At 45.2% G+C, this 25,426-nt stretch overlaps 1 protein-coding gene across 2 annotated transcripts in view; it reads right to left on the reverse strand.

Moving 5' to 3' along the window:
• Positions 1–779: 779 nt before the first annotated feature.
• Positions 780–25,426, reverse strand: part of Tmc5 (transmembrane channel like 5) — a 52,603-nt gene continuing 27,956 nt past the window's right edge. For both annotated transcript variants that reach the window (XM_032892807.1, XM_032892808.1), the window contains 10 exons: positions 22,920–22,998; positions 21,109–21,206; positions 18,155–18,250; positions 10,756–10,831; positions 10,403–10,536; positions 8,436–8,609; positions 4,641–4,719; positions 3,207–3,311; positions 2,094–2,136; positions 780–1,075 (listed from right to left, as the gene is read on the reverse strand). In XM_032892807.1, the coding sequence (XP_032748698.1) occupies positions 1,029–1,075; positions 2,094–2,136; positions 3,207–3,311; positions 4,641–4,719; positions 8,436–8,609; positions 10,403–10,536; positions 10,756–10,831; positions 18,155–18,250; positions 21,109–21,206; positions 22,920–22,998 (931 nt within the window). In that variant the 3' untranslated portion in view covers positions 780–1,028. The remainder of the gene's footprint in view (positions 1,076–2,093; positions 2,137–3,206; positions 3,312–4,640; positions 4,720–8,435; positions 8,610–10,402; positions 10,537–10,755; positions 10,832–18,154; positions 18,251–21,108; positions 21,207–22,919; positions 22,999–25,426) is intronic.

A 25,426-nucleotide genomic window follows, 5' to 3' on the forward strand; every position in this document is an offset into this window, starting at 1 on the left:
GGAAGGAGTCTCACTCGAGGAAACGCCTCCATGAGATCCAGCTGTAAGGCATTTTCTCAATTAGTGATCAATAGGGGAGTGCCCAGCTCATGGTGAATGGGGTCATCCCTGGGCTGGTGGTCTCTAAGAAAGCAGGTTGAGAAAGCAAGCCAGTATGCAGCACCCTCCATGGCCCCCGCATCAGCTCCTGCTTGACATTTCAGCCCTTCCTGGGCTCCCATCCTGACTTCCACCAATGATCCAGAAGTATACGCCGAGTAAACCCTTTCCTCCCCAGCTTGCTTTTTGGTTATGGTATTTTATTGCAGCAACAGAAACCCTGACTAGGACATCCTCTACTCCTAGTCCAATCCCAAGACTCCTGTACTCAGTAAAGACAGAAAGTCCAACCATAAGACTTCTTATATTTCAGCTTTCGGGGACATGGAGCTGTTTCTAGTTCAAAGTCCCAGACCAATGCGAGTCATACCATTCAAAGGCTTTGAAACATCCCAGATTGGCGATCACGTATTTTATTCATTATGAACCATTATCATTAGCACCAGTTTCTAAACCTGGGAAGAGAGTCCTAAAGTCTCCACCATGCAGACATATATTTCTTTCTTTTTCTTTTTCTTTTTTTTTTTCGGAGCTGAGGACCAAAAAAGCACAGGGCCTTGTGCTTGCTAAGCAAGCGCTCTACCACTGAGCTAAATCCTCAACCCCCAGACATATATTTCTTAAAGATACAAGTGCAATATTCCCGGGTTACCTCTTCCCAGGTGTTTGTGGAACATTTCAACATTTTAACAGGTTTAATAGGAAAATTCCAAGTATTTTGCTTTGGAAGAAAAATCAGCAGTCCAGGTTGGAAGTAAAGCATGCCCTCTTCCATCGAGCTGTCTGCACTGTGGATCAGCTTCCTCTCTGCCTCGGGCTTGGATCCCACTCCTGGGAGGCTCCTGAGGCCCCGCTGCCACGGAGGTGGTCTCATTTGTTTATCTTCTTTCCCCTCTGATCGGCATGGCTTCCATAACTCACAGTAGTCATCAGGCTATGGCATTCTCTTCTTGCACTGACCGCCTCAGTCGCAGGTCTGGGTTGAACACAGGGAAGAGAACTTAATATGGGACACACACGCGCGCGCGCGCACACACACACACACACACACACACACACACACACGTTCCCAGCTCAAGGGCCTCCCTCAGGGGGGCCATGAAGACTCCAGCACTTCTCAAGCCCTGCCTTCGCACCTCCCTTTTGAGTTTCCAGACTCTCCCCTTGACCTCCCATCCTTGGCCGTTGTCAGTACAGACTGTTTCAAAAATAAGTGCAGGATTGGTGGGGTGGCTCAGTGGAAAGAACGCTTGCTGTAAAATCAGGAGGACCAGAGTTTGGATCCCAGGACCCATGTACCAAGCCAGATATCCCACATGTGCCTGTAAACCCTGATATCACAGGGAGGGACAACGACAGGGGGATCACTGGAGCTTGCTGATCCTAGACTAGCTAAGAAGAAAATGCTAGTTTCGCGTTCAGAGAAAGAACCTGGCAAAAAGGAATATGCACATACACTAACATTCACGCACAAAAATATATAACTAGTCTAAAGAAATTGAGCAGGCTCGTTTGCCTCCCCAGTGTCCATTCCTTTCTGGCAACAGAGTTCGACTTAGGACCTTGAGTTGCTTGTTCTCAGTCCCTGTGATCTGTATGGTTCTATAGCTGCACAGTAGCAGAAACATGTGACTTGTGTATGGCTACGGGTACCATTACATTTTCATAGTCAAAGCAATGGGTTTGTGGATGAACACATCAGACTGAATGAAATCGACGTGAGATTTCTAAGTTCCCTGCGTCTTCCCTACCAGATTGAACCTGAAAAGACATCAGTGATGCTATTTTGCCATCATTACGAAGTGGCTGTGTAAAGAGCTAACATGTGACCTGAACAGACCGAAACAGAGTTCCAGTGACACCATGATCTTCTGCCTTAGGTCAGAACAACAGCAAAATCATCTGAGGTCAGGCTTGAGGCTGAAGAGCAACGGCACACCCTCCACCCCGGGCTATGCTGCTGGGTCTCTGTCTGTGGCGGTTCTGGTACTCACCAGGAGCAGCATCAAGTTCCTCCAAATGCAAAGGGCTTTGTTGCTGAAAGTAAAGAAAACACACAGCCATGTCACTGGAGGGGAACGCAAATGTTAAGTTTGTTGCACGGACCATACAGTCTGCAGGCCTGTTGCTATTTTAAAACGAAAGGGTAACGCTTGTGACAGAGTCGACCACAAAAATGTCCAACGTGTTTAAATTCTAGCAGCAGATACTGCATTCATTCCATGGATATTTACTGAGCAGTCATGACATGCCAGCTAATATAATAGAACCCGGGGTCATTGAGATGGGCAGTGCTGACAGTATTAATTTACACTGGTAGTAAATTATGTTGTTAACATTTTGAGTTGAGGAGAGTTCACCTTTTACTGGTACATTCCAGGTTACCAACTGTCATGGTTTGTATATGCTCAGCCCAGGGAGTGGCACTATTAGGAGGTGTGGCCTTGTTGGAGTAGGTGTGTCACTATGGGCATAGGCTTTAAGATCCTCACCCTAGCTGCCTGCAGTCAAAATTCTGCTAGCAGCCTTCAGATGAAGATGTAGAACTCTCAGATCCTCCTGCACCATCCCTGCCTGGATGCTGCCATGCTCCCGCCTTGATGATAATGGACTCAACCTCTGAACCAGTAAGCCAGCCCCAATTAAATGCTGCCCTTATAAGAGTTACCTTGGTCATGGTGTCTGTTCACAGCAGTCAAACCCTAACTAAGGCACCAATGAAAATTGGCAAGAAATCTTTTTATGAGCTTGATACAAGGACATCTATTAACAACATGTTATAGGGGCAGATGCATATGTCTTGGGGCAGAAGTACAAAAAGCATTTATAACAAATAGGACTAGAGGTGTACCTCAGACCACTTGCCTGGCATGCACAAGGCCTTGGTTTCCACAGTACCACAAAATTACAGCTTTTAATAAAACATTTCATTAGTACTTGAAAAGCCCCCAAACAACTCGGGTGTCTAGCCCAGCCTGGGCTATACAGCAAGAAAACCTGTTACATAGAAACAAAGCCCCCACCCCCATCGCCGAGTTTGGTGTCTGCTTTCTAATACACTTGTCACAGGATGCAGGTATGTGTCCCCAGGACAGCTGTGGCCTCACCTCCACTTCTCTCCTTTCCAGGACAAGCGTACTGGGGTTGGCTCTCCTCTCTATATCCTGCAGCTTGGTCAATTTTTCTATCAGGAACATCTTATCTTTGCCCTCCTGTCAAGAAGAAAAAAATTAAGAGTAAAACATGGAAAACGTGTGTTTGTGCGAGGTGAGGAAGCTATGAATAAAATGGAAGCTCTGAACAAGCCGGAAGGAGCTGGCCGCCATGCTTCTTCTAATGAAAGGGAAGTTATCTGTGTTGACTGAGATCTGAGATTCAACAGCTCAAAGAGAAATAGAGGGAATAGTCCTTCTCCCAGAAAGCTGGAATCACTTCCCTGTGAACTATTCCTCCTGTGTGGGGAGCCAGGTAGGCATAGCTGTCTCCTCTATACAGGCTCTGTCACACAGCTTCCCACAGGCATGGTTACCCCAGCTTCACGCAGAAATAGTCATCCCAACTTTGCACTGGTCACTCCACTGATTTTAACATCCTGCTGTAACAATGAACCCAACAGCCTTAACTGTGTAAGTGCCATTCGCACTAATATTCCCGGCCTTTGCTTCAAGATCACTATTTCCCTCCTTGCTTCTGCATTCCCCACCGGACTTCCCCAGAAGGAAGGACTGCCTCAGGAATGGTAATCTCTTGGGTGGTTGCTAAACCATCAGGGGTGTGGCCTAGCCTGTAGAAGTGGACTTCTTGGGGGTGGGTCTTGGAGGTTATAATACCTGCTTCTGTTTTTGGCTCAACTTCTCTGCCTCCTGATCTGCCAACACGTGAGGGGTCTTTGCCACATGCTCCTGCCATCATGAACTATGACCTACCTTCCCTACCACGACAGACAGAAACTGTGAACAAAAATAAGCACTTCCTCCTCCAGCTGCTTCTTGTTGAGTATTGTGCCACAGTGATGAGAGAGGTAGTTAACGCATAAACGTGTGTGCGTGTGTGCACGTGTGCATGTGCGTGTGCGTGTGCGTGTGCATGTGCGCGTGTAGCCTTAGCTTGTGAGTCGGATCACTGGAACCTACATAAACAGGACAAGCATGGTGGCATGTGCTTGTAATTCCAGACAGGAGGAAGTGAAGGCAGACAGGTCCCTGGGACTAACTGGCCAGCCTGCCTGCTCTTCTTGGCAAGATCCACACCAATAAGAGACCTTGTCTTATGTATTTAAAATGTGGACAGAATCTGAGGAATGACACCCAAGGTTGTCCTCTGCCCTTCCACACATGTAAATACACATACATGTGTACCTGCACACACAAATACATACATGCACACACATGCTGGGTGATGACGACTTAGAGATTCATTGTACTATTTATTTTCTCTATCTTGAAATATGTTTGGGAATTTCCATTATACTCTTGACAGAAGAGTGAGAATGAGGATGGAGGTATTATAGGGAAGGGGAACAGGGGGTGCAGAAGTCTTACATTAATGATCTGTTCATGGAGCAGCCGGATCATGACCTTCCTTCCCTCTGTAATCTGCCAGTAAAGATAGGTGATGATTCTGGAAGAGAAGAAAACGACAGACACTCTTGACAATGCTTTGAGGCTCCACGTTTTAGTGGGGTACAATAGGACTGGTATATTTACTTGCAAATGGGGTTTTGACCCAAGTGCGTCCCTGAGAAGTCAAAACAGAGTAGCAGGCTAAGTGCTTTGGAGCAGTGATTTTCAACCTGTGGGTCATGAGCTTTTGGGGGGGGGTCAAAACCCTTTACACAGGGTTTACCTAAGACTATAAAAATACATATGTACATACACATATATTATAATTCATAAGAGTAGCAAAATTATAGCTATAGAGTAGCTATAATTATATGGTTGGGGGGTCACCACAACTTGGGGACCTGTATTAAGAGTAGTGGTATTAGCATTAGGAAGGTTGAGAATCATTCTTTAGAGAAGTATTTTCTTAACCTGGCTGCACACCTGGAAGGTGGAAATAAGCCTCACTCCATGCCTGGCTCCTAGATCAAGCAGACACATGACTTCTGGGCAGGAACCAGACATCCACATTTTTAAAACATAAAGTCTGAGTATGTAGCTAGACTATGTGATTTGCACAAGTGCTGTTCAATCTCAAAGTGATGTACATTTCTTGAAATTTTCTTTCTTTCTTTCTTTCTTTCTTTCTTTCTTTCTTTCTTTCTCTCTCTTTCTTTCTCTCTATTTCTTTCTTTCTATTTCCTTCTCTCTGTTTCTTCCTTCCTTCCTTCCTTCCTTCCTTCCTTTTCTTGCAAACACATATTCCGCATATTCAGGTTTAGATGAACTTGAGATTCTGTAGTGAGTGTGTGTGTGCATGTTCCTGGGAATTGTTCCTGTGAATGCATGCATGGAAACCAGAGTTCCAAGTCTAGCATTCTACTGTATTGCTCTCCACTTTATTTTGTTCTTCAGACTCTCCCCAACTAACTGGTAGGCTGACTGACCGTTGAGCCTTGCAGATCCCCCCTGTCTCTGGTGTTGTACCGTCATATCCAGCTTTTGAGATCCTCAACTCAGGTCCACATGCCCACGCAGCAAGGACTTTACCACTAGCCATCCCAGCCTCTAGATTCTGCAGTTCTTTCTTTCTTCCTTCCTCCCTTCCTTCCTTCCTTCCTTCCTTCCTTTCTTTCGTTCTTCCTTCCTTCCTTTCTTTCTTTCCTTCTTTTTTTCTGTTTGTTTAATACATCAGATCTCATTACAGATGGTTGTGAACCATCATGTTGTTGCTGGGATTTGAACTCAGGACCTCTGGAAGAACAGTCAGTGATCTTAACCGCTGAGCCATCTCTCCAGCCCCAGTTTCTGCATTTCTACCAAGCTTCTGGTGTAATGAACACAAGCATTTTGCATGTGTGTCTGGTTCCTACGCATAGCTTTAAAAATTCTTCAGACATTCAGGGTGGTAAATGTTTTTTGAATTCACATCAGATGTTTGGTGACTCAAGGCCTTAAAGTTGGGGAACTGGTTACCACAAAGATAAGGCTTGGTTGAAGAGCTGGACATAAGCTGAAATAGGAGGGTTGCAAGTTCTAGACCAGTCTGGCCCACATGACATTCTGTCTTAACATAAGGCAATAGGTGGGCTGCTTAGTCCTTGTCCCTCGTGACCTTATAGAGGAGAGAAGTGCTAGAAATAGAACTAAACACCAATAGCCAAAAATTTGATGAAGAATACCTCCCTGGAAAAGGGCACAGCAGCTCTTCCACATCCCTTACCCTGGGCATCTCTTCCTGAGTTGCAACCTTTATCATAAACTAGACATCATAAATAGATAATTCCTGAGCTCTGCTAGTCATCTTAGCAAATTACTGGATGTGAGGAGGAGATTATGGGAACCTTCAAAGTCAAAAGAAGTCAGAGAAGTACAGGTGACACTTGGGTCTCGAACCTGGCATCTAAACTGGGCTTTGCAGGACCGAGCCCTTAACTTGTGAGGTTGCTACCATCCACGTCCAAGATCAGAACTGACTGAGACAGTAGGCTAGGCAGCTGATGCCTGTGGTGTTGAAGGCCTTTGCTCTGTGTAAGAAAATCTTCTCCCTGTCACACACCTATTTGGTGTCCGAAGAACAAAGGGAGACAGCAGCAGAGTCAGGTGATGAGAAGCGCCACAGAGGCAGCAGGTCTGGAGGCCACTTTACCATTCTATGTTCTAAAGGGCCCATAGCAGCTGCTGCTGTGGTGTAAGCGGAGGGAGCATCATGGAGGGCCAGAAGAAGTGGCTTGCAGCCCCTGCCTCCACTATCAGGCTGTGCAGCACGGAGCTTGTATCAGCATCCGACCTATCACCGACTTACTGCTCTTATCTGCAGAGCACAGACTTTGCTCTGTAACCCACGGCTGGCTGACGGTCTGAGCCCTTGAGTCCTGTGTCTCACAGCAGCCCTGTCTGATGCCGTGGGGGCTAAGCTGCAGCAGTCTGGCCAATCAGTTCTTCAATGCAGGGAAGTGAACCCAGTGTGTAGGACTCTTCGTAAAAAGTCAGAAACGGATAGTTTTTAAAATTAAAAAGGAAAAACTCAGTTAATCATTTGGAAGAGGTGTTAAGCAGTATCTGGTTCTATCTGGACCTTCAAGGTCTACACAAGGCAGGAGTAACCTGAAGGAGAAGCAGGACGGTCATGGAGTACACAGTGGCCATGGATTACTTTCAAGAAAGATATATTCCAGTACAATCTATAAGCAGGGTGCCCAGACTGCCTTGGGGGAATCAGAATGGAGGCCAGAACCAGTCTTTTCCATGAAGCACCGAGACTACATACCAGCCGATTTGGAGGAAAAAATGGCCCTCCCTCCCTCCCTCCCTCTCCCCCCCTTCCTCCCTCCCTTTTGACCCATTTTCCCTCTTCCCTGATACACTCAATAAAATTAAAGTAAATCAATGAGTCAAAAAAATAAAAAATAAAATAAAAAATAAAAAAAGGAAAAGGAAAAACTCCTAAATGTCAACAAAACCTGTGCCAGTTTTTCTATCTTGTGGCCTCCAAAGGAATCTATCTGAGAATTCTCATAGGTTTTAATTCTTTTTACAAGCTTTATTTCAATATTCTTTGTTATTTTGATATTCTTTGTTATTTTGATATTCTTTGTTATTTTGATATTCTTTTTTTTTTTTTTCTATTTTTCGGAGCTGGGGACTGAACCCAGGGCTCTACCACTGAGCTAAATCCCCAACCCCTGATATTCTTTGTTACTTTGATATTCTTTGTTATTTTTTGCCCGCTATTGAGGGTTAAAACCTGCGTCTTGCTTGTGTCAGGCTCATGCCCTGCCACTGCGCTATCTTCCCAGCAAAAAGAGAGAAAGTAAGTACACTATCTTTGTAGAGCATACAAAAAAAGCTTAGATATGAAAATATTAAATACAGTTAGAGAGATGGCGTAGTGGTTAAGAGCACTGACTGCTCTTCCAGAGGTCCTGAGTTCAAATCCCAGCAACCACATCACCATCTGGAATCCGATGCCCTCTTCTGGTGTGTCTGAAGACAGCGCCAGTTTAGTCATATAAAATAAGTAAATAAATGAATATTTTTAAAAACAGAAATATTAAACGACATTTTACAGAAAATTATTCAAGGGAAGAGTTGAGGCTCTTCCTGGCCTCACTGCTCTGCCCGCCTTGCTTAGTTAATGAACATCCCTAGGACCATTGTCATCTCAAGTCAACGAAGGGTCCCCAAGAACCCTTAGCTTCTCCTCCCTCTCACTTCCCGGGGAGCCCCACTTACAGCACAATGAGGGTGAGGATGAAAAAGAAGTGCACGCTTCCAATGAGGTTCTGGTAGATCCAGACGACCCACAGGTAGCCAGGCCTGTGGCTCAGGGTGTCGATCCAGCTGTAGATGGACTGGATGAAGGAAGGCAGACCTCGGAACGGGCCACAGTCAGCCGAAGGCTTCAGTCTGAGGACAAAACCAGAAAACCACCTGCTGCGTGAGACTCCAATGCAGGCATTTCAGAGTCAAGGAGTCCCTTCTGGGCTTGGGCTCTAGACACAGAAAATCTTGCTTGCTCTCCCCACATGCTACTTCTGTGGAAAGCATTCTCACTCAGCCTTGCCTGGTGTTACCAGCCGTCCGAGGACCAGCTCTCAGAGCAGTGGTATCACCCGCCACAGAGGCCAATCCAGACTCCAGACAATGATCTAGCAGTATCTTGGGAGCAATCAGAGTTTTTCTTAGCAATGAGATTTAAGACCCACCAAGAGGGAAGCTTGTTAGCTATGGAAGCCATGTGTGACATTGTGTTCAGATGCTGTCAGCGGTTACAAATGAGTAGAAACTGGAAGATTAAGGAGGGTTTGGGCTGTGTGTGTGGAGAGATGGCTCAGTGGTCATGGCTAAGAGCACTGACTGCTTTACCAGAGGTCCTGAGATCAATTCCCAGCAACCACATGGTGGCTCACAACCATCTGTAATGGGATCCAATGCTCTCTTCTGGTGTGTCTGAAGACAGCTACAGTGTACTCACATACATAAAATAAATAAATGCATTTTGTTGAAGAGGAGGAGGAGGAGGAGAATGTGGAAATAGATATGACAAAAGAAGTTAGAATTGGGACAGGATAAGGGACTCAGAGGTTCCGAACACTTGCTACTCTTTCAGAGGATCAGGGTTCAGTTCCCAGTACCGTCTATAGCAGTTCTAGGAAATCTGAGGCCCTCGTTTGTTCTCTGCAGGCACCAGGCAAACACATGGTGCAGGCATATATAATAAAGCTTATTTAGATGAACTGTGAACCATGGAATGATGGACAGAAATGTGGGCCTGAGAAAGGAAAGAGATGAGGGACCAGTCTAGGATGCTTAGAGTTGACCTTGGAGTTGAGACTCGAATGGGGAGAGCCCTTCGGAAAGAGGACCCAGGCTGTATGGAAAGGGACTTGTTGGGCCCTAGAAATGGAGCAGGAGCTTTGGGGCTGCAGTGAGATGGTGCCCAAGGGAGAAGCCAGCTCAGCCAGGACCTCTGGTTCATTTCAGTCGAGTTTCCTTCTCTTTGTGGAGGAAGTGGCCTCTCCCAGTTTGGGAAGCTTGAATACTTGGCAGAAATGAGGAAATAGCTCCTAAATGTGTAGGATGTATAGAATACATCCAGGTGGGAATTATTCCCTCCCTTAGTCCTTGCATCTGCGGGCTCCCCCAGACACATGAGCTGAGCTCTGTACTAAGCCCAGTTTCTATCCTGATGTTTACATCTGAGAGTCTCACTGACCCTGGGAAGACTTTCTTTTTCAGGACTAGCCTAGGAAGCATGACTTCTTATGTGACAAATACTCAAACCACAGCTGACAGCACAGCCACCTCTTTTGACCGGCTTTCATGGTTGGAGCATGTTCCCAGGCTCCAGTCACCCCATGGTCAGGATCTCAAAGACCTATAATAGCCCCCAAGACTGTAGAATTTTCTAAAGAGACCCAGAGTGGCCATCCCTAGCCTTGCTACCTTGCCTCGTATGTTCCTTACCTTAGAAACTGCAGTAAAGGGTCTTGTCCTTCATTCCACCTCCCTCCTGACTACCCTGCCTTTCCCTCAGGTGACCCTGCACAGCATGGAGAACCTTCCCTTCTAGGGAACTGTGAGTAACACACAGTGATTTAGGTGGCAATTGTCTTCATATCTGGACAATAAAACCACGTTTAAAAACAGACATCTATCCACGCCATTACTAAAACCTCAGCCAAGGCCATAGTCCCTACCTCCAGATGGTGATAGCCAGGGTGCACAGCACTCCCGTGAAGGACGGGAAGAAGAGCAAAAAAATGAAGAAGGTTATCATCTGTGAGGCCCGCCAGGCCTTGCTTGGAGGCTGGAAGTTCATCATCAGGCTGACCTGAGGAGAGAAATGGAATCCCTTCCACTCGTGGCCCCAGAACAGACCCTGGGACCCCATCGAATGCCAACTCTCCCACCATCTCCTTACAGCTTTCCGGTTTTTTACTTCCTGACCCCCTCCCCATAGCCCTCTCCCAGCTGGGATGCCCCCTACAATCCCCGCCAGGTCATAAGCTACCAAAGGAAAATAATTGGTTGCAACCTGGGTCCAACTCACATTTTTGACATAAAACATAATGAAGAGAGTGATCATTTGGATAAAAGGCAGCAGAGGGCAGAAGAAAATTCCAAGCCTGTGAGGAAAACAGGAGTGTCAGAGACCTGGGGATACACGAGGAGAACATGGTGCAGAGACAAGGGAGAGAAAAGTGTCTCCCTAAAATTCATATATGAAGACTTAACTAACACACACAGACACAGACACACACACACACACACACACACCACAGTACCTCACAACATGATTGGATTTAGAGGGAGAGTTGCTCAAACAGGAATTAAGTTAGACTGGGGTAGGCTCGTGGTCACTATGATAGGTTCTAAATCAGTATGAGTGTTGTCCTTAAGAGAAGTGAGGAGGACTCAAATAGATGGAAAACTGTGTGAAGACACAGGGAAAGTGAGGCCAGCTGTAAACTAGAAAGAGAAACTCGAGGCCAATCCTGACCTTGTGGGCTTTGGAAGGAACCACTTGCCAACACTGTGACTGTGGTATTTCATCATGGTAAGTGTTCCTTTATATGTGTAGTTTCATGGGAGACTAATGCACAGGGAGATTGTTTGAATAATAGTAGACCAGAGAAGTCTCACTATGGCTGCTCCCTCCTCATATCTGGGAAGGCTTTGCAGAGAGAAAAAGAGAACATCCCTCTAACCCACCACAGAGCCACTAAACCATCAGAGGCCCTTCAAAGTGGCCTAATCTAGTGTGTCTCAAATGTGAGGTCATCTTTCCCATGTGTGGCCCCCATCCTATCCATGATATGTGAAGGGTCCCGCAAGGACTAGGCAATAAACTACACTGAGTTACACTTTGGTCTTTGCTTTCCAACTTTCTTGCCGTATTCCCAAGGAAGCTTGGTGCCAGGATGACTTTAATGCCCAGCACCTGCCAGTCCACCCATGTTGTGCTTTGCCCTGAAGTTATCTGTATTTTGATGCTAATTCCACTGCCCCAAGGACAGCTGCCTAGTCACTACTCAGTAATCAGGTGACTTCACCAGAACCTTCTCCCCATTGAATCTGTAAAGTACAGGTGAGGGGCAGGAACAGGATAGAAGGAGGCCTGTCATTGGAGGAGAAGGAAGGTGGGCGGGAGAGAAGTTTGAAGGAAGAGGAGGAACTAGGAAAAAGAAGAGAGACAGGAGACAGAGAGAGGGTGAGAAGCCATGGCAGATGATGTTAAGATTCTGCTCTGTGTATTTACAGGTTGTTATTAATGTTCTCAAGGGATGGATGGCTTTGTATGTTTATATGTTTGTATTTGATCTAAGATTACTGTGTTGTGTGTTCTTTTATGTGATTGTTTGAGTATAGGAAAGTGTGCAGCGGCAGGAGACAATGGGCCGCCACGGAGTTGGGATGTGATTCCGCCAAAATATCTAGCAGATATCTTGGGGTACCGCAGTGCAGACCTAGCAGGGTAAAAGACACCTATACATTTTTATTTTTATAATTTTACAACACACACTTTAAATTTTTTTTAAATTTTTATCTATTTGTGTATAGCATATGGGTGTGCAATGAGTGCACACATATGTGTGCAGAATCAAAGAAGGACACTGGGTGTCCTGCCCCGTCATTCTTTGTCTTATTCTTTTGAGACAGGGGAGGGGTTCTCCCACCAAACATGGGCCTAGGCTGGTGGCCAGCAATATCCCCAACAATCTTCCCGTCTCCCTGCAACCCAGCCCTAAGGCTGTAGTGTCCCATGTGGCCATAATGGTTTATATGTGGGTGCTAAGATGTGAACTCAGGTCCTTATGCCTACCCGGCAAAAGCATTCTTACTCACTGGAACACCTCCCCCACCCACACGCCTTTAAGGAGCAGTCTTTAAACGGACAGTCTCAGAAGACAAGAGCACATAGTCAGGGTCTAAGGCCTGTTTGGGACAGGATTACTTCAATTTTCCCAATAAATTATGATTTATATAATCTAGCAATAGCTTTCCATTTATGAGAGTAAAATAAAGGTGGTTTAAAATATATGTGAGTTTCTTGCCTTGTATGGATATTAGAAAAGAAACACATCTCTAAAGAGTCAAAGCTAACACGGAGGGGGACATTCAAGGAGAGGGAGATGAAGAGCAGCAGCAATGTCAAGGGGAAAGGAGATTAATGAAACCAGAAAGGTTAAATGTGGTGAGGTGTGGGAGAGCAAAGGAGAGGCAGGAGTAAGAAGAGTAAAAAAAACTAAAGACCTGAAAAAGTCTTATGGAAGACGACTAGTGCAAAAGCTTCTAAACTATAAGCAAACACAGGTATAAAAAGAGTTGAAGTGGAATTATCTTGTAATGAGGTGGCAATGCCTCTACTAAACACCACAGAACAACAAATAAAGAGCCCCACTGGAGTCCCCTGGACACCCCCAATATTACAGGCTATTGCCAGTGCCCTTGGTCACTTTCCAGAGATTGGTGGTAGGATCCTATTGCTGAAGACATCACAGAACATGGAGAGATGGAGCTGGTGCTCACCTGGAAGGTTCGTCCTTACTGCTAACGTTCCTAGTGCTAGAAAGTGCTATGCAGGCTCCTGAATGAGAAAAGCAATCACCAGTCTCCCCCAACTGTGGGCCCTGGAAGCTACAATAATGCCTGGCCTGGCCTGTGTATGGATGCCCATTGGTACAATAGTGGCACAACTGTTATAGAAGTAACCAACCACTCTCTGCTTGGACTCCAGGTCTGCCCACAAGGTGAAACCCATCCCTGGAACTTGTATTTGGAGCTAAGAGCATGTGACTAGGCAGATCAGAGCTCCAACTACTATCACTCTGATAAATGGGCACTGTGTTGAGTCCTAACGATTTACTGTTCTACCCATAATTGGGTCATCTCTCAAATCTCACAGAGAAGCTTCTTTTTGCAGTTATGGTGATTAACAGAGACCCGCAACTGGTCAAGGTACAGAGAATAAAAGACTTTGGAGTGCTTAACCCTAAATGGGACATCTGTATCCCACCCCCTTCTTCCAAGGCTCAGGGGTAATTGTGCTAAGGTGAGTAGAAAGACTGTAAGAGCCAGGGACAGTGAATGACAATGAAACAGTGTTTTTCTGATATACCAGGGCAGGCAGTTGCACATATGTCTCACAACAGTTGTGACAACACACACAAGACCTGCACAAGCTCAAGCCAGATAAAATCTCAGCATGGAGAAGGGAAGTTGGCATGAAGTCCCACTCTTAGCTGAGGAGCAAGTGGAAATGGATAGCTCCCAGGAGATGGAGAGTCAAGCTTCTTCTAAGGGATAGCCCCTAGTAGGTCTTAGCATGTTCCATTGGTTAGCCACACATGCAAGTGTACATAGGAAGTCTTTATAGGACTGGACAGGTTTTGTTTTTTCTTAGAAAAAAATAAGGACGCAAAGTTGGATAGGTACGGGATGGGGGTTGAACCTGAGAGGAAGTGGAGGAAGAAAGTGAAAGTTATCGAGATACAACATGAAATTTTCAAAGAAGTAATACAACGTTTATGTATTTTGCATATTTGAGTAAATATTTTATGGATTAGAGTAAAAAGAAGCAATGAATTTAAAAGAATGAATTTAAATGATGGTTCAGGTGATGTGTAGATGTTCTAACAAGCTGGTAGGTGGCAGTGCTGTGTGAAGGCTGGGGCTGGGAAGCATATTTTCCTTACCTCAGCCATCATGCCCAGCACACGCTCCTTGGTTATCACATTGTTTTCTTTAAAAACCAGTCCTTAAAGACAGTTTTCACAGTTGGGGGATGTAGCTCAGAAGTAGAGCCCTTGCCTAGCCAGCGTAAGTCCCTGGGCTTGATCTCAGTATTGAAAAACATGGCGGGTGGGATGGGGAGGATATCCTAAAACCTAAAAAGGCTAAATCTGTGATTTGTATGGAGAAAGAAAAAAAACCATCTTCAACTGTGCTCATCAATAGGCAGCTCAAAAAATTCCAGAAAATAGAATGGCTGAGTCCAGGCACAGTGGCACACACCTTTAATCCCAGCACTTGGGAGACAGAGGAGGGTGGATCTCTGTGAGTTCAAGGACATAGTGAGTTCCAGGTCAGCCAGGTTATAAAACGAGACATGGTCTCAATCAATTGATCAATCAATCAATCATCAATCATAATGGCCAACGTGTGTGTGTGTGTGTGTGTGTGTGTGTGTGTGTGTGTGTGTGCGCGCGCGTGCGCGCACGCGCACATTGTCTTCTCTAAGGACACATCCCCAAAGGCAGATACACATGTAGAGATCAGAGGTCAAATTTAGGCATTGTCCTCAGACATCCTCTATCTTCAAGGCAAGATCTCTCATCTGCTTTTTAAATGCAACACTCCTTGCTTGCCACTTACATTTGGGGGTGTGGGGGTCTTCAAATGGTTGGCAGTTGGAAAGCCTAGGCTTGGGATTTCAAGGCTGGGCCAAGGTAAACACTCCTTAAATGGTCCTATGTTATTTTTACCCAGGTTAGGTAAGTTACCACCATTTCTATTTTTTCAGTAGGTTTTTTTTTTTTTTAAAATCTGTTATTCTAGGAATCGTAAGCTCCATCAGTACAGGCCCATTCCCTTCTTCTCCCTCTTCTGACAGAGCAGGCTGGCACTTCACATGAACCTAGGCACCATTCTCTTTGAGTTTTTTCTTTCCTTTTCTTATACTTTTTTATCCAGTACAGGAAATTCTTTCTTCTCTCCAAGTGCTTCAACATATGAATAACTCTACCCTTGTTTTTTTTGACAACAATGTCAACTGCATGTTGGACAATCTTTAGGTGCTTTTGATAACATGTATGGAGTGCTCTCTTTTGAAGAGCACATCATGAGTAGCTTTGTCAACTTGATATAGCCTGGAGTCATCTGGGAGGCAAGCCTCAATTAAAGTTTGGCCTATGAGTATGCCTGTGTGGTATTGTCTTGATTGGTAATTGATACAGGAGGGCCCAGTCCACTGTGGGCAGCACCATCCTTAGGTAGGTGGTCTTGGGCTGTATAAGAAAGCTAGCTATCATGATCCTTAACCACAATCTTTGTGTCCTTAACAGACAAACATTTATCTGAATAGCCACAGGTAAGTGTAGTTTTCTCCCTTCTTTAAAGAAACTTCTCTTTGCAACACATGGAGATTGCTACAGAAAAGTACAACTAATCAAACTGCAGAGTTGTGGAGGTCAGTTCCAATAGATATGTCTACAAAACACGCCTATACCTAAGGCTCAGGATATGTTGCAGAAGATCAGGGGAAAGATTGTAAGAGCCAAACGATCAGGGAGTGTGCTGCTGTGATATTGTGTCTCTCAGTAATGTTAGAAGATACACTCAAACAGATCTTACATAAAACTCTGGTATTGACGTCATCATGTTAAAATAATAAAGTAAGGAAAGACTCTCGGATGCTCTAAGGTTTCTAAGTGTTCCTGCATGAAAGGAGGGATGCCTGGAGCTAGGAGGGATATCTCAGTTGTTATCATGCACGAGGACCTGGGTTTTATCCCAAGCACCACCAAAAAAACAGAACAGAATGGAATTCCATGATACAACTATCTGGCCATCTTTAAAAATCTAATCCAGGGAGGGAGTAGGGGGGAGAAGAAGGCAGAGGAGAGAGGGACAGAAGGAAGGAGAGAGGAGAGAGAGGGGGGGAGGGAGGGGAAGAGAGAGAACCTTTAGAACAGGAATAAGAAACAAGCAGTCCTCCACCTTCATTCTCTCTGTGAAGATTTGAGTGCAGTTAAGTTTTCCACTGAGAGAGAAAGGTAAATTCACTGAAAAAAGACAAACCAATATTGGGGACTCTGGGGAGTCAAGAGTGGAGTCTGGATCACAGCAGAAATACTACAGTTCAAGGCCAGATCTTTGAAGAGAATTTTATTTGAAATCTCCTGTGTTTTAAGTATTAGTGATTGACTTGGGCATGGTGGAAGGCAGGGAGAGGTGTACGTATCTCTGTGAGTTCCAGGTCTGCCTGGTCATCTGCAGATTCAGTTCTGGGTCTGGTCTCCATATATATATGGAGAGATGACTCAGTGATTAAGAATATTGACTGCTCTTTCAAAAGACCCAGGTTCAATTCCCTATATGGCCTATATGGCTTCTGATAACCATCTGTAACTCCAGTTCCAGGGCATCTGATGCTCTCTTCTGTCCTCTGCAGGCAATGCGCAACATGGCATACATACATTCAGGAAAAACACCCACATACATAACATAAAATAAAAAGTATTGACAATTGATTTACCCATTTGGAACACTATGACAAAACACCTTCAGCTGGCTAACTTTAGAACAATATAGATTTATTGCTAGAATTTTAAGAGACCCAAAGTCCAAGGGCTGGCAAGAATCAATCCAGTGAAACTCACTTCTTGGCTCATGGATGGAACTTTTTTTTTTTTTTTTTTTTTTGACCCTTTAAAAGTATAATTTTATTTATTTGGATCTCATTGAGAACTCCAGATTACCTTGATCTAATGGATGGAACTTTCTAATTATTCTCACATGAAGAAGGATCCAGAAGCCTCTCTTGGCCCCCTTTTAGAAGGGCCCATTAATGGTGGCTCCATTTTAAGGCCAAATCTTCCCCTAATACTATCACATTGGTCATTCTGTTTCAGTGTAAGAATTACATGGAGCTGGGGTGACAGCGTAATTGGTAAAGTGCTCATCAAGGAAGGAAGGAAGGAGGGGAGGAAGGAAGGAAGGAAGGAAGGAAGGAAGGAAGGAAGGAAGGAAGGAAGGAAGGAAGGAAGAAGTGAGAGTTCAAGCCCTAGAACCTATATTTAAAGCCAAGCATAGTAGCGCTGAACCTGGATGGGTAGAGATGAAGGCTCTCAACGATCCCCTGCCTGCCTCACCTACTGGGTGACTTCCAGTGAAAGAACATACCTTAAAAAAAATTTTTTTTTAAAAAAAAGTGGACAGTTTGTGAGGCACAAGACTTCCCTCTGGTCTCCACATGTATGCACACATACATGTATCTACACACATATGAACAAGCTCACACTCATGTGTACAGACTACGGACACACAGAGAAACACAGAGAAAGCTTTTTAGGGAGAGACAAATGTTCAACACTATAGGGAATAATCCAGGGTTTTGCAGGGGCAGGGGTGGAACTTGGGGGTTATAATGGGGGAGGGTGTAATGGGAGAAGGGGTGTAAACAAATCAGGGCTATAGCTGCCCATGGTTTGTAGGTCTTCAGGTTGCTTCCCTGCCCTAAACTGACTCTCATCTAACATCATCAGAGTTTCCTGAAGGCAAAGAATAATCTAGAACATACGCTATGTTCCCAGCTTTCAGACTAGCTGTGTTTACTGTCACCTATGTATATTTTTAAACAACAGATCAGGGACCAAAAACCAAAACTTCCAAGTCCACTCCCAGGTGGGACGTGACTGGGGTACTCCACACTGCACTGCAAAACTTACCAGGCCAGAGTTTGTGCATAGATCAGTTCTAGAACATTCCTGGCAATGTCAAACTCCTGTAAGCTGAGACTGGTAATGAATTTCATCCCAATGAACCTGTGAAAATGTACTGGGTTATTACTCAAGTGACAATTCAGAGACCTCCACCAATCAAGACGAACAGCAGCAGGGGACCCTCCATAGTTAAGAATGAAGCTGCAGGTCCCAGAGCAAACACTGAAGCCCTAAGTCTTCAACAAGTTCTCCAGCGTGCAGATAACCTAGGGAGGTGCAGGCCTAACACAAGGAAGGCAGGCAGGGAACTACTGCGATCAATGTAAACAACTTTAGAGGATGCCCAGTTGGCCTGCCTACTTTTTGCTTGTTAGTTTCTGTTTTCCCCCATGAAGCAGATAAACTGAGCACCTCTGACACAAATGTATTTTTAATTTTTTTTTTTTTTTTTTTTTTTTTTTTTTTTTTTGGTGCTGAGGATGGGGCCTGGGGTCATGCATATGCTAAGCCTGTCCTCTGCACTGAGGCACCTAAGCCCGGTGCTGCTCTGGAGCCAGCAACGGTCTGTGTTCTGCGAAGAAGAAAACAGGCTCACTATGTACTTTGGGGAAACTTGATCCTTTCCTTGTTTTCCTAAATGATACTTTTGTTAAGTCTTTGAGACTACCACACAATGCATTTTGATCATACTACCTTCCCCCTCCTCTCATATCCATCCTTTCCACCATCACCACTCCACCCACCTCTGAATTCTTCTCTCTTGCTGTCAAGTCCAGCTTGTGTTGCTCAACTGCTCTTGGGAGTGGGCCCTGCCCTGCCCCAGCCCTGATATGTGGTTCACCTACCAGGGTCCTTTGTTGGGGGTGGGGGTGGGGTTGGGTTTTTGAGACAAGGTTTCTCTATGTAGCCCTGGCTGTAACTATCTCTGTAGACCAGGCTGCTCTTGAACTCACAGAGCTCTGCCTGCCTGGGCCTCTGGAGTGCTGGGATTAAAGGCCTGTGCCACTACTGCCGGGCTCGAATTCTTCTTTAATGACACTTCCTTTTTTTCCCTCTTCTCTTACTATGATCGTTTTAACTCTTTGTTCATGTGTCTGATATGTGTATGTGTGTATCTGCACATTTATGTGCGTGCACACATGGCACAGTGTGCATATAGAAATCACAGAACCATATTGGGTATTAGCCCTCACATTCTACCTCGTTTGAGATGGGTCTTTTGATGAGTAGTTGGGGGGCAGGGCTCCTCCAGTCTCCCATTGGGAGCACTGAGATTATATATGTGCTACCACGACTGGCTTTATGTGGCTTCTGAGGATTCGAACTGAGGTCCTCATGCTTGTTTGATAAATATTTCACTCACTGAGCCATCTCTTCAGCCAGATTTCATTATACAGGGGAGTTTATATCTGCTCCCAAATCTGTTAAGAACACAAGTGCTTCTCCCCTTTACGTTCAGGTTCTGGGCAGAAGCAGAAATAAAATCAAGTTTGTATAGAACTTCAGCTTCCCCACAGAGAAAACCTGGCATTATATCATGGTATTTCATTCTAGAGAAACCAGAGGCAACACAGGAGTGTCCAAGACTGGGATGTTGCTCAGTTGGAGAGAAGGCACAAGTCCCAGAACTTGGGTTACAGCCTCAGGAAAAGCAACACCTAGAAAGAAGAGGGGTGCACACATCAAATGACTACAAAGTGAATGAATACAAATGAAGCGGAAGCCACACAGGACTCAGGAATGGCTTGGTAGTGGGGTGCTCACTTAGCACCCCGAGGCCTTGGGTTCCCCCCCCCCCGCCCCAGCACTGCAAAACATAAAAATAAAAGAGAACCACATCTGGTCAATGTTCACAGTGCCTCAGTCCTGTACATAGACCTAAAATAAACACCAGTGACTCAATTATCTTAAAACAATGAGCTAGGTATGTCTGCTGCACAAAAAGCATCATCTGCAAGGATCTTACTGACCTTAAATAAGGGTCCTTATGCTCTGTGTAGCAAAACCATAGGAAGTGCATTTTTGGGGGATTATAGAGTGTGATATGCACATGTGTGGCAATGTGTATGTAGAGAGAAATCTGGGAGTGAATTCAGTCTAGCTGGGTGTGGTGGTACACATCTATAATTCCAGCACTTGAGGCTGAGGCAGGAGGTTTGCTGTGAGTCCAAGGCAGGCCTGTGCTACGTAGCAAGTCTCTGTTTCAAATATGGAGTGATCCACACTGGAATAGCAAAATCATCTATAGCAGACAAGGATTTTAGTGTGGGCTGGAGAGAGGGTTCAACTGTTAAGAGTATTGGACGCCTTTGAGAAAGATCCAAGTTGAGTTCCCAGGACTCTCACTGAGTGGCTCACAACTGCCAGTTAACTCCAGTTCTGGGGAATTTGACATCTTCTTTGGGTGCTTTTTAAACAAATAAAAAAGCCTTCAATAATAATACACGTGTGGTTGGAGATCCCGCTCAGTGGTACAGTGACTGCCCAGCTTTCGGAAGCCCTAATTTCCATTTCCGAATCACAGACAAAAAGACAATGGGATAGACAGATTCCAAGTGGCTCCGTTTCTGTTTTATTTCTGGATTTTTGTCCAAAGAGAAGGTTGGACAGAGCTAACCTAAACCCAGTGAGCTGTTAGGTTGAGGTGGAATGCAGTTAAGTTAGGAGAGAACAATGCTGTAGGAAATGCACAGCAGGAAGAGCAACCCCCCCACTCCCCCCCACTCCCCCCCAACCCCCCCCTCCCCCACCCCCACACCCCCAACCCCCACCTCCCCCCCCCACCCCCCCCCCCCCCCCCCACCCCCCCCCCCACTCCCCCACCCCACACTCCCCACACTCCCCACCCCCAACCCCACTCCCCCCCACTCCTCCCCCCCCTCCCCCCCCCAAACTCCCACTTTCTGCTCCCAGGAATCAGGTTCTGGTTACAGTGCCATTCACAACTGACTAACACTTACCTTCTCAGAAACTCCCCCAGTAAGGAGTCGGCCAAGGAGAACACAAAGTCCATGAGAAGGAGCCGGTAGATGTCCTGGCCAATGAGGGTCTCCCAGCACTGGAAGGCAGACACAAATCAGAATCAGGGCTGGTGGCCCAGATCAAAATTCATGTGGGCTCAAATTGACCACACCCTCTGTACCCAGAAAAGGAAATTTAACCTGCAAAACCAGCCATTTGTGTGTGCGTGCACATGTGTGTGTGTGCACTTTCTGTACTTCCCCCCATACCCCTTACTGCTCACATGTACCACAGTCTTCCCATCTCATAAGCTCTCCTTCTAAGATATTTCATGTATGCTCTGTCCCTTCTAGACCCTGTTTCTCCACCAGGGCTAAGCATTTTCTTCAGGAGAGTAAGAAGCTTGGGGGGGTAAGAATGTCCCTCTTCTTTCTCTTATTGACTCCTATGTTGTACAAAAACTTGTGACTTGCAAGTAATGAAAATGTTATTTTAAAAAGTGACTGGAGGGTTTCACAAGTTGGTGTGAGTTGGTTGACAGCAACCTCTACAGGGAGTCAGAACTATGAGTGGACATACCGGCTGGCATCTTTCATATTAGCTGAGGGAGAAGGAAGCTTTCCATATATAGCCTAAGGAGTCATGGATGGATGGATGAATAGATGGATGAGTAGAAGAGTGGAAAGATGGTAGGTGAAGGAAGAAATATGGATAGATGGAAGAGTGAATGGATGCATTGGAACATGCCTGGATAAATGAATTCATGGAAAGATACATGGATGGATGATGGATGGATGGATGGATGATGGATGGATGGATGGATGGATGAATATTGGGTGGACAGATGATAGTTGAATAAGTGAATCACTGGGCTAATGAATGGAGAGATGGATACATAAATATATGAATAGACGGATGGAAGAATGAATGAGTGGACAGAAGCACAACATGATTTTTTTCTAACATCCTAACTTGAAAAGCTGGTTTTGAACATCTTTGATGATTAGGATTAGGTGAAAATAATTGTTATGCAAATAATTTGAGTCCAAACACAGCAATATTTTTGGCCAGTGTGAATCCTCAGGGACCCAGTGTGCCCTAGAACTGGAAGGAGTCAGAGAAATAAGAGATCTCTTACTCTTTGTCACAACCTAGAAGCTGAATGATACAGAGGGGGTGTATTTTGCTTTTTTTTTTTTTCTCACAGGAAATTAGTGGTAGAAGGAGAGGCATTCCAAGGAAAAAGCCTTGGAACCAACAGGGTGAGCTCTTTTGAGGCCACATAGTGCACCACTGTGAGATGCAAGAATCAGAAACCCATGGTCTGAGGCAGGAGAAGGAGAAAAGCCTTGTTGAGCGTGTGAGAGGGACAGTAGGGTTAGGATATGGCTGTGCAAATGTCTGCATATCATCAGAGCCCATGGTGTCTGGGGTATGGGCAAAACTCACCAAACCTTAAGAGGGATCTTGTGCCCAACCTCAGGCTATTTGGAAAGATTAGCATCGAAGGTTTGGTCTATTGTATGCCCACCAGCGGTCGGTCACAGTACTCACACTACCCCTGATATTGAGTAGTACCTGTCTTACCGATACTAAGACTGAAGCTAAAGAGACTGAGTGTATTTGATAGGCATTTCAGCTTTGCCACAGAGCCCTCCTGCTTTACGCTGTCCTCCAGACCAGCTTCTTTCCTCTCCTCTTCCCAAAATGAGGTGTGATGCCTGTCAGGAAACTCAAAGTCTCCTTGGTGATTGAAGGCCAAGACTCAAGGCAAAACTCAAGGCAGAACAGATCAACACATAAATCTCACCTCTTCACCAGACAGGGCCACGATGTTGAGCCAATAGTAACAAAGAATTCCAACAATGGAGATCTTCAGAAAGATGTTTCTAAATAACAGAAGAAAAGAGAGCTCTGATCACCCTTGTTGGTCACCCTCATTGGTAGTCTCCTGTTTCCCGTAGCCATTCAGTAGGACACACGTTACTGCCTACCTAGCTCCAAGGCTGGATAAGCTCATGAGATGAGTTTTAGAAGGTGAACCATGAGTAGATGTGCCATGTGTCAGTTCTAGCCTTGAACACTTCATGTTACCCTGATTGCTGCCAGACATACTGTCCTTCTTTGCAAAGGCAGGAGGCACTATCTTAGATGTGCACTGACGCCTCAACCTGGTCCTTTGGTGATTAACATGCACACAACCCTCTTTCCAGTCTACAATGTATGTGTAATACCAGCAAGAAGTAAACCTGTGTGCCTCAGGCCACCAAGACTCGGACAGGATTGTTACTGCAGCAAAGCTTAATCTGTTCTGACTAATACACTCTTCTATTGACCCTGCAAATGAGCCAGTTTCTCTCCCATTACAGTAATAAGAAATGTGTTTAGTATTTATTTACAGAATATTTACCCAAGATGCTCTACTGAGACGAGGCCCTTAATGAATCATCTCCCTTAAAATTGGTAACTCTATCACAGGTACCCAAACTTCAAGTATGACAGCAAACTCTAATATTTACCCCTCATGCATGCCTAATGTATCTGGTACTTTTCTCATTGCTGTAACCAAATACCTGGTAAGAAGTGAGATAAAGAAGTTTTTGTTTTGTTTGGTTCACAGTTTGTGGGTGAAGTCCGCCATCACAGAAGGGAAGGCGAGGCAGCAGGAACACGAGCCGCTGGTTGCATTGCGCACACAGTTGGGAAGAAAAGACAGATGAAGCCTGTACTTAGCTTTTTCTTTGCTTTCCATTCAGTCTGGGATCCTAGCCCTCAGTAATGGGGGTGTCTACAGTTGGGGTGGGTCTTCCCACTTCCAATACCCTAATCTAGAAATTCCTTCACAGATGTGCCCACAGATCTGTCTGCTAGATGATTATAGATTCTGTCCAGTTGATAATCAATATTAGCCATCACTGTAGGATGATGTCATTATGCAGGTGAAGGCAGGTAGAAGGCAGAACGAGGCCTGTCATTGGACGAGAAGGAAGGATGGGCGGGAGAAAAGTTTGAGAGGAGGAAGAGGAGGTTGGGAGAGGAGAGAGCAGCCGAGAGAGCATGGAGGCGGATGTTAAGATTCCTCTGTGCATTTACAGGTTGTTATGAATATTCTTAAGGGATGGATGTGTACAGGATTTTGTATGTCTAGATGAGCAAATTATATCTTATCAATTGGATCAGAGGTTATTGTGCTGTGTGTTCTTTCATGTGGCGATTTAATTGAGTTCAAAAGAGTGTGTGGTGGCTGGACACACTGGACCACCACAGAGTTGGGATGTGTATGTCTGTCATGGTGGCACCCTGCCTTAGGAACTAGATGGGTAGAGAGATTGTTGCCAGGCTTAGAAAGTAGCCATCGGCAGTGTGATATGGGTTGGAACAAAGCAGGTGAGACGCTTTGATGACTGAGATGAAAATCTCTAACAGATGTTATGTGGCCACACGGTTCCGGCACTAGTGCAGGGTAAAAGAAACCACTTATTTTCATTTTACTACAACACATCACATCCAAGATATGTGGGTGGATTGGGAGAAATAATAGTGGTACAAGAATCATTTATGGTTAGAAGTCTTGTAATGTAAGTTGAAAGTGATCAACTCATTGATTTATTGAGTCAGTCATTCACTAATTATTCTTGAGCATCTTGTATGCCCCAGGTACTGTAAATAATAAAACAATTTCACCATATTCTCTCTCTCTCTCTCTCTCTCTCTCTCTCTCTCTCTCTGTGTGTGTGTGTGTGTGTGTGTGTGTGTGAGTGTGTGTGTGTGTGTGTGAGAGAGAGAGAGAGAGACAGAGACAGAGAGACAGAGAGAGACAGAGATAGAGACAAAGAGTCACACACATGTGCATACTGCTGGGAGAGATAATAGATAAATTACTACAAAGTGACAGAAAATGAAAATGTAAGGAATAAGGGTGGTAGGGAAGAACTCCATGAAGGGACAACACTCGAGTGGAAGCAAAAATGAAGTCAGGAATTGAGCTCCAGGGCTGTATGTGGGAGGAGACTTTCAGGCAGAGAGAACAGCTAGAGCAGAGGTAGCTATGGAGAGGACCTGTCTGAGAACCTTGGGAGGTCAGTGCGGGGCATGATGAGGAGACAGACAGAAAAGGAGGCTGGCACATGGTCCTCAGGTCACAGGGAGGACTGCAGAGGTGATCAGTGAGGACACTGTGCAGATCCATGGTCAGAGCCAGGGGGTAGCCAGAGAATCAGTTAGGAAGAAGTTGCAAGGACTGACATAAACTGGGCAGTTTTGTTCTTGTTTATCAAACACATCTTTTCACATATGAACTGGTATCCCCAGGGAGTG

The sequence above is a fragment of the Rattus rattus genome, chromosome 2 (assembly GCF_011064425.1).
Source record: "Rattus rattus isolate New Zealand chromosome 2, Rrattus_CSIRO_v1, whole genome shotgun sequence".
Classification (NCBI taxonomy): Eukaryota; Metazoa; Chordata; class Mammalia; order Rodentia; family Muridae; genus Rattus; species Rattus rattus.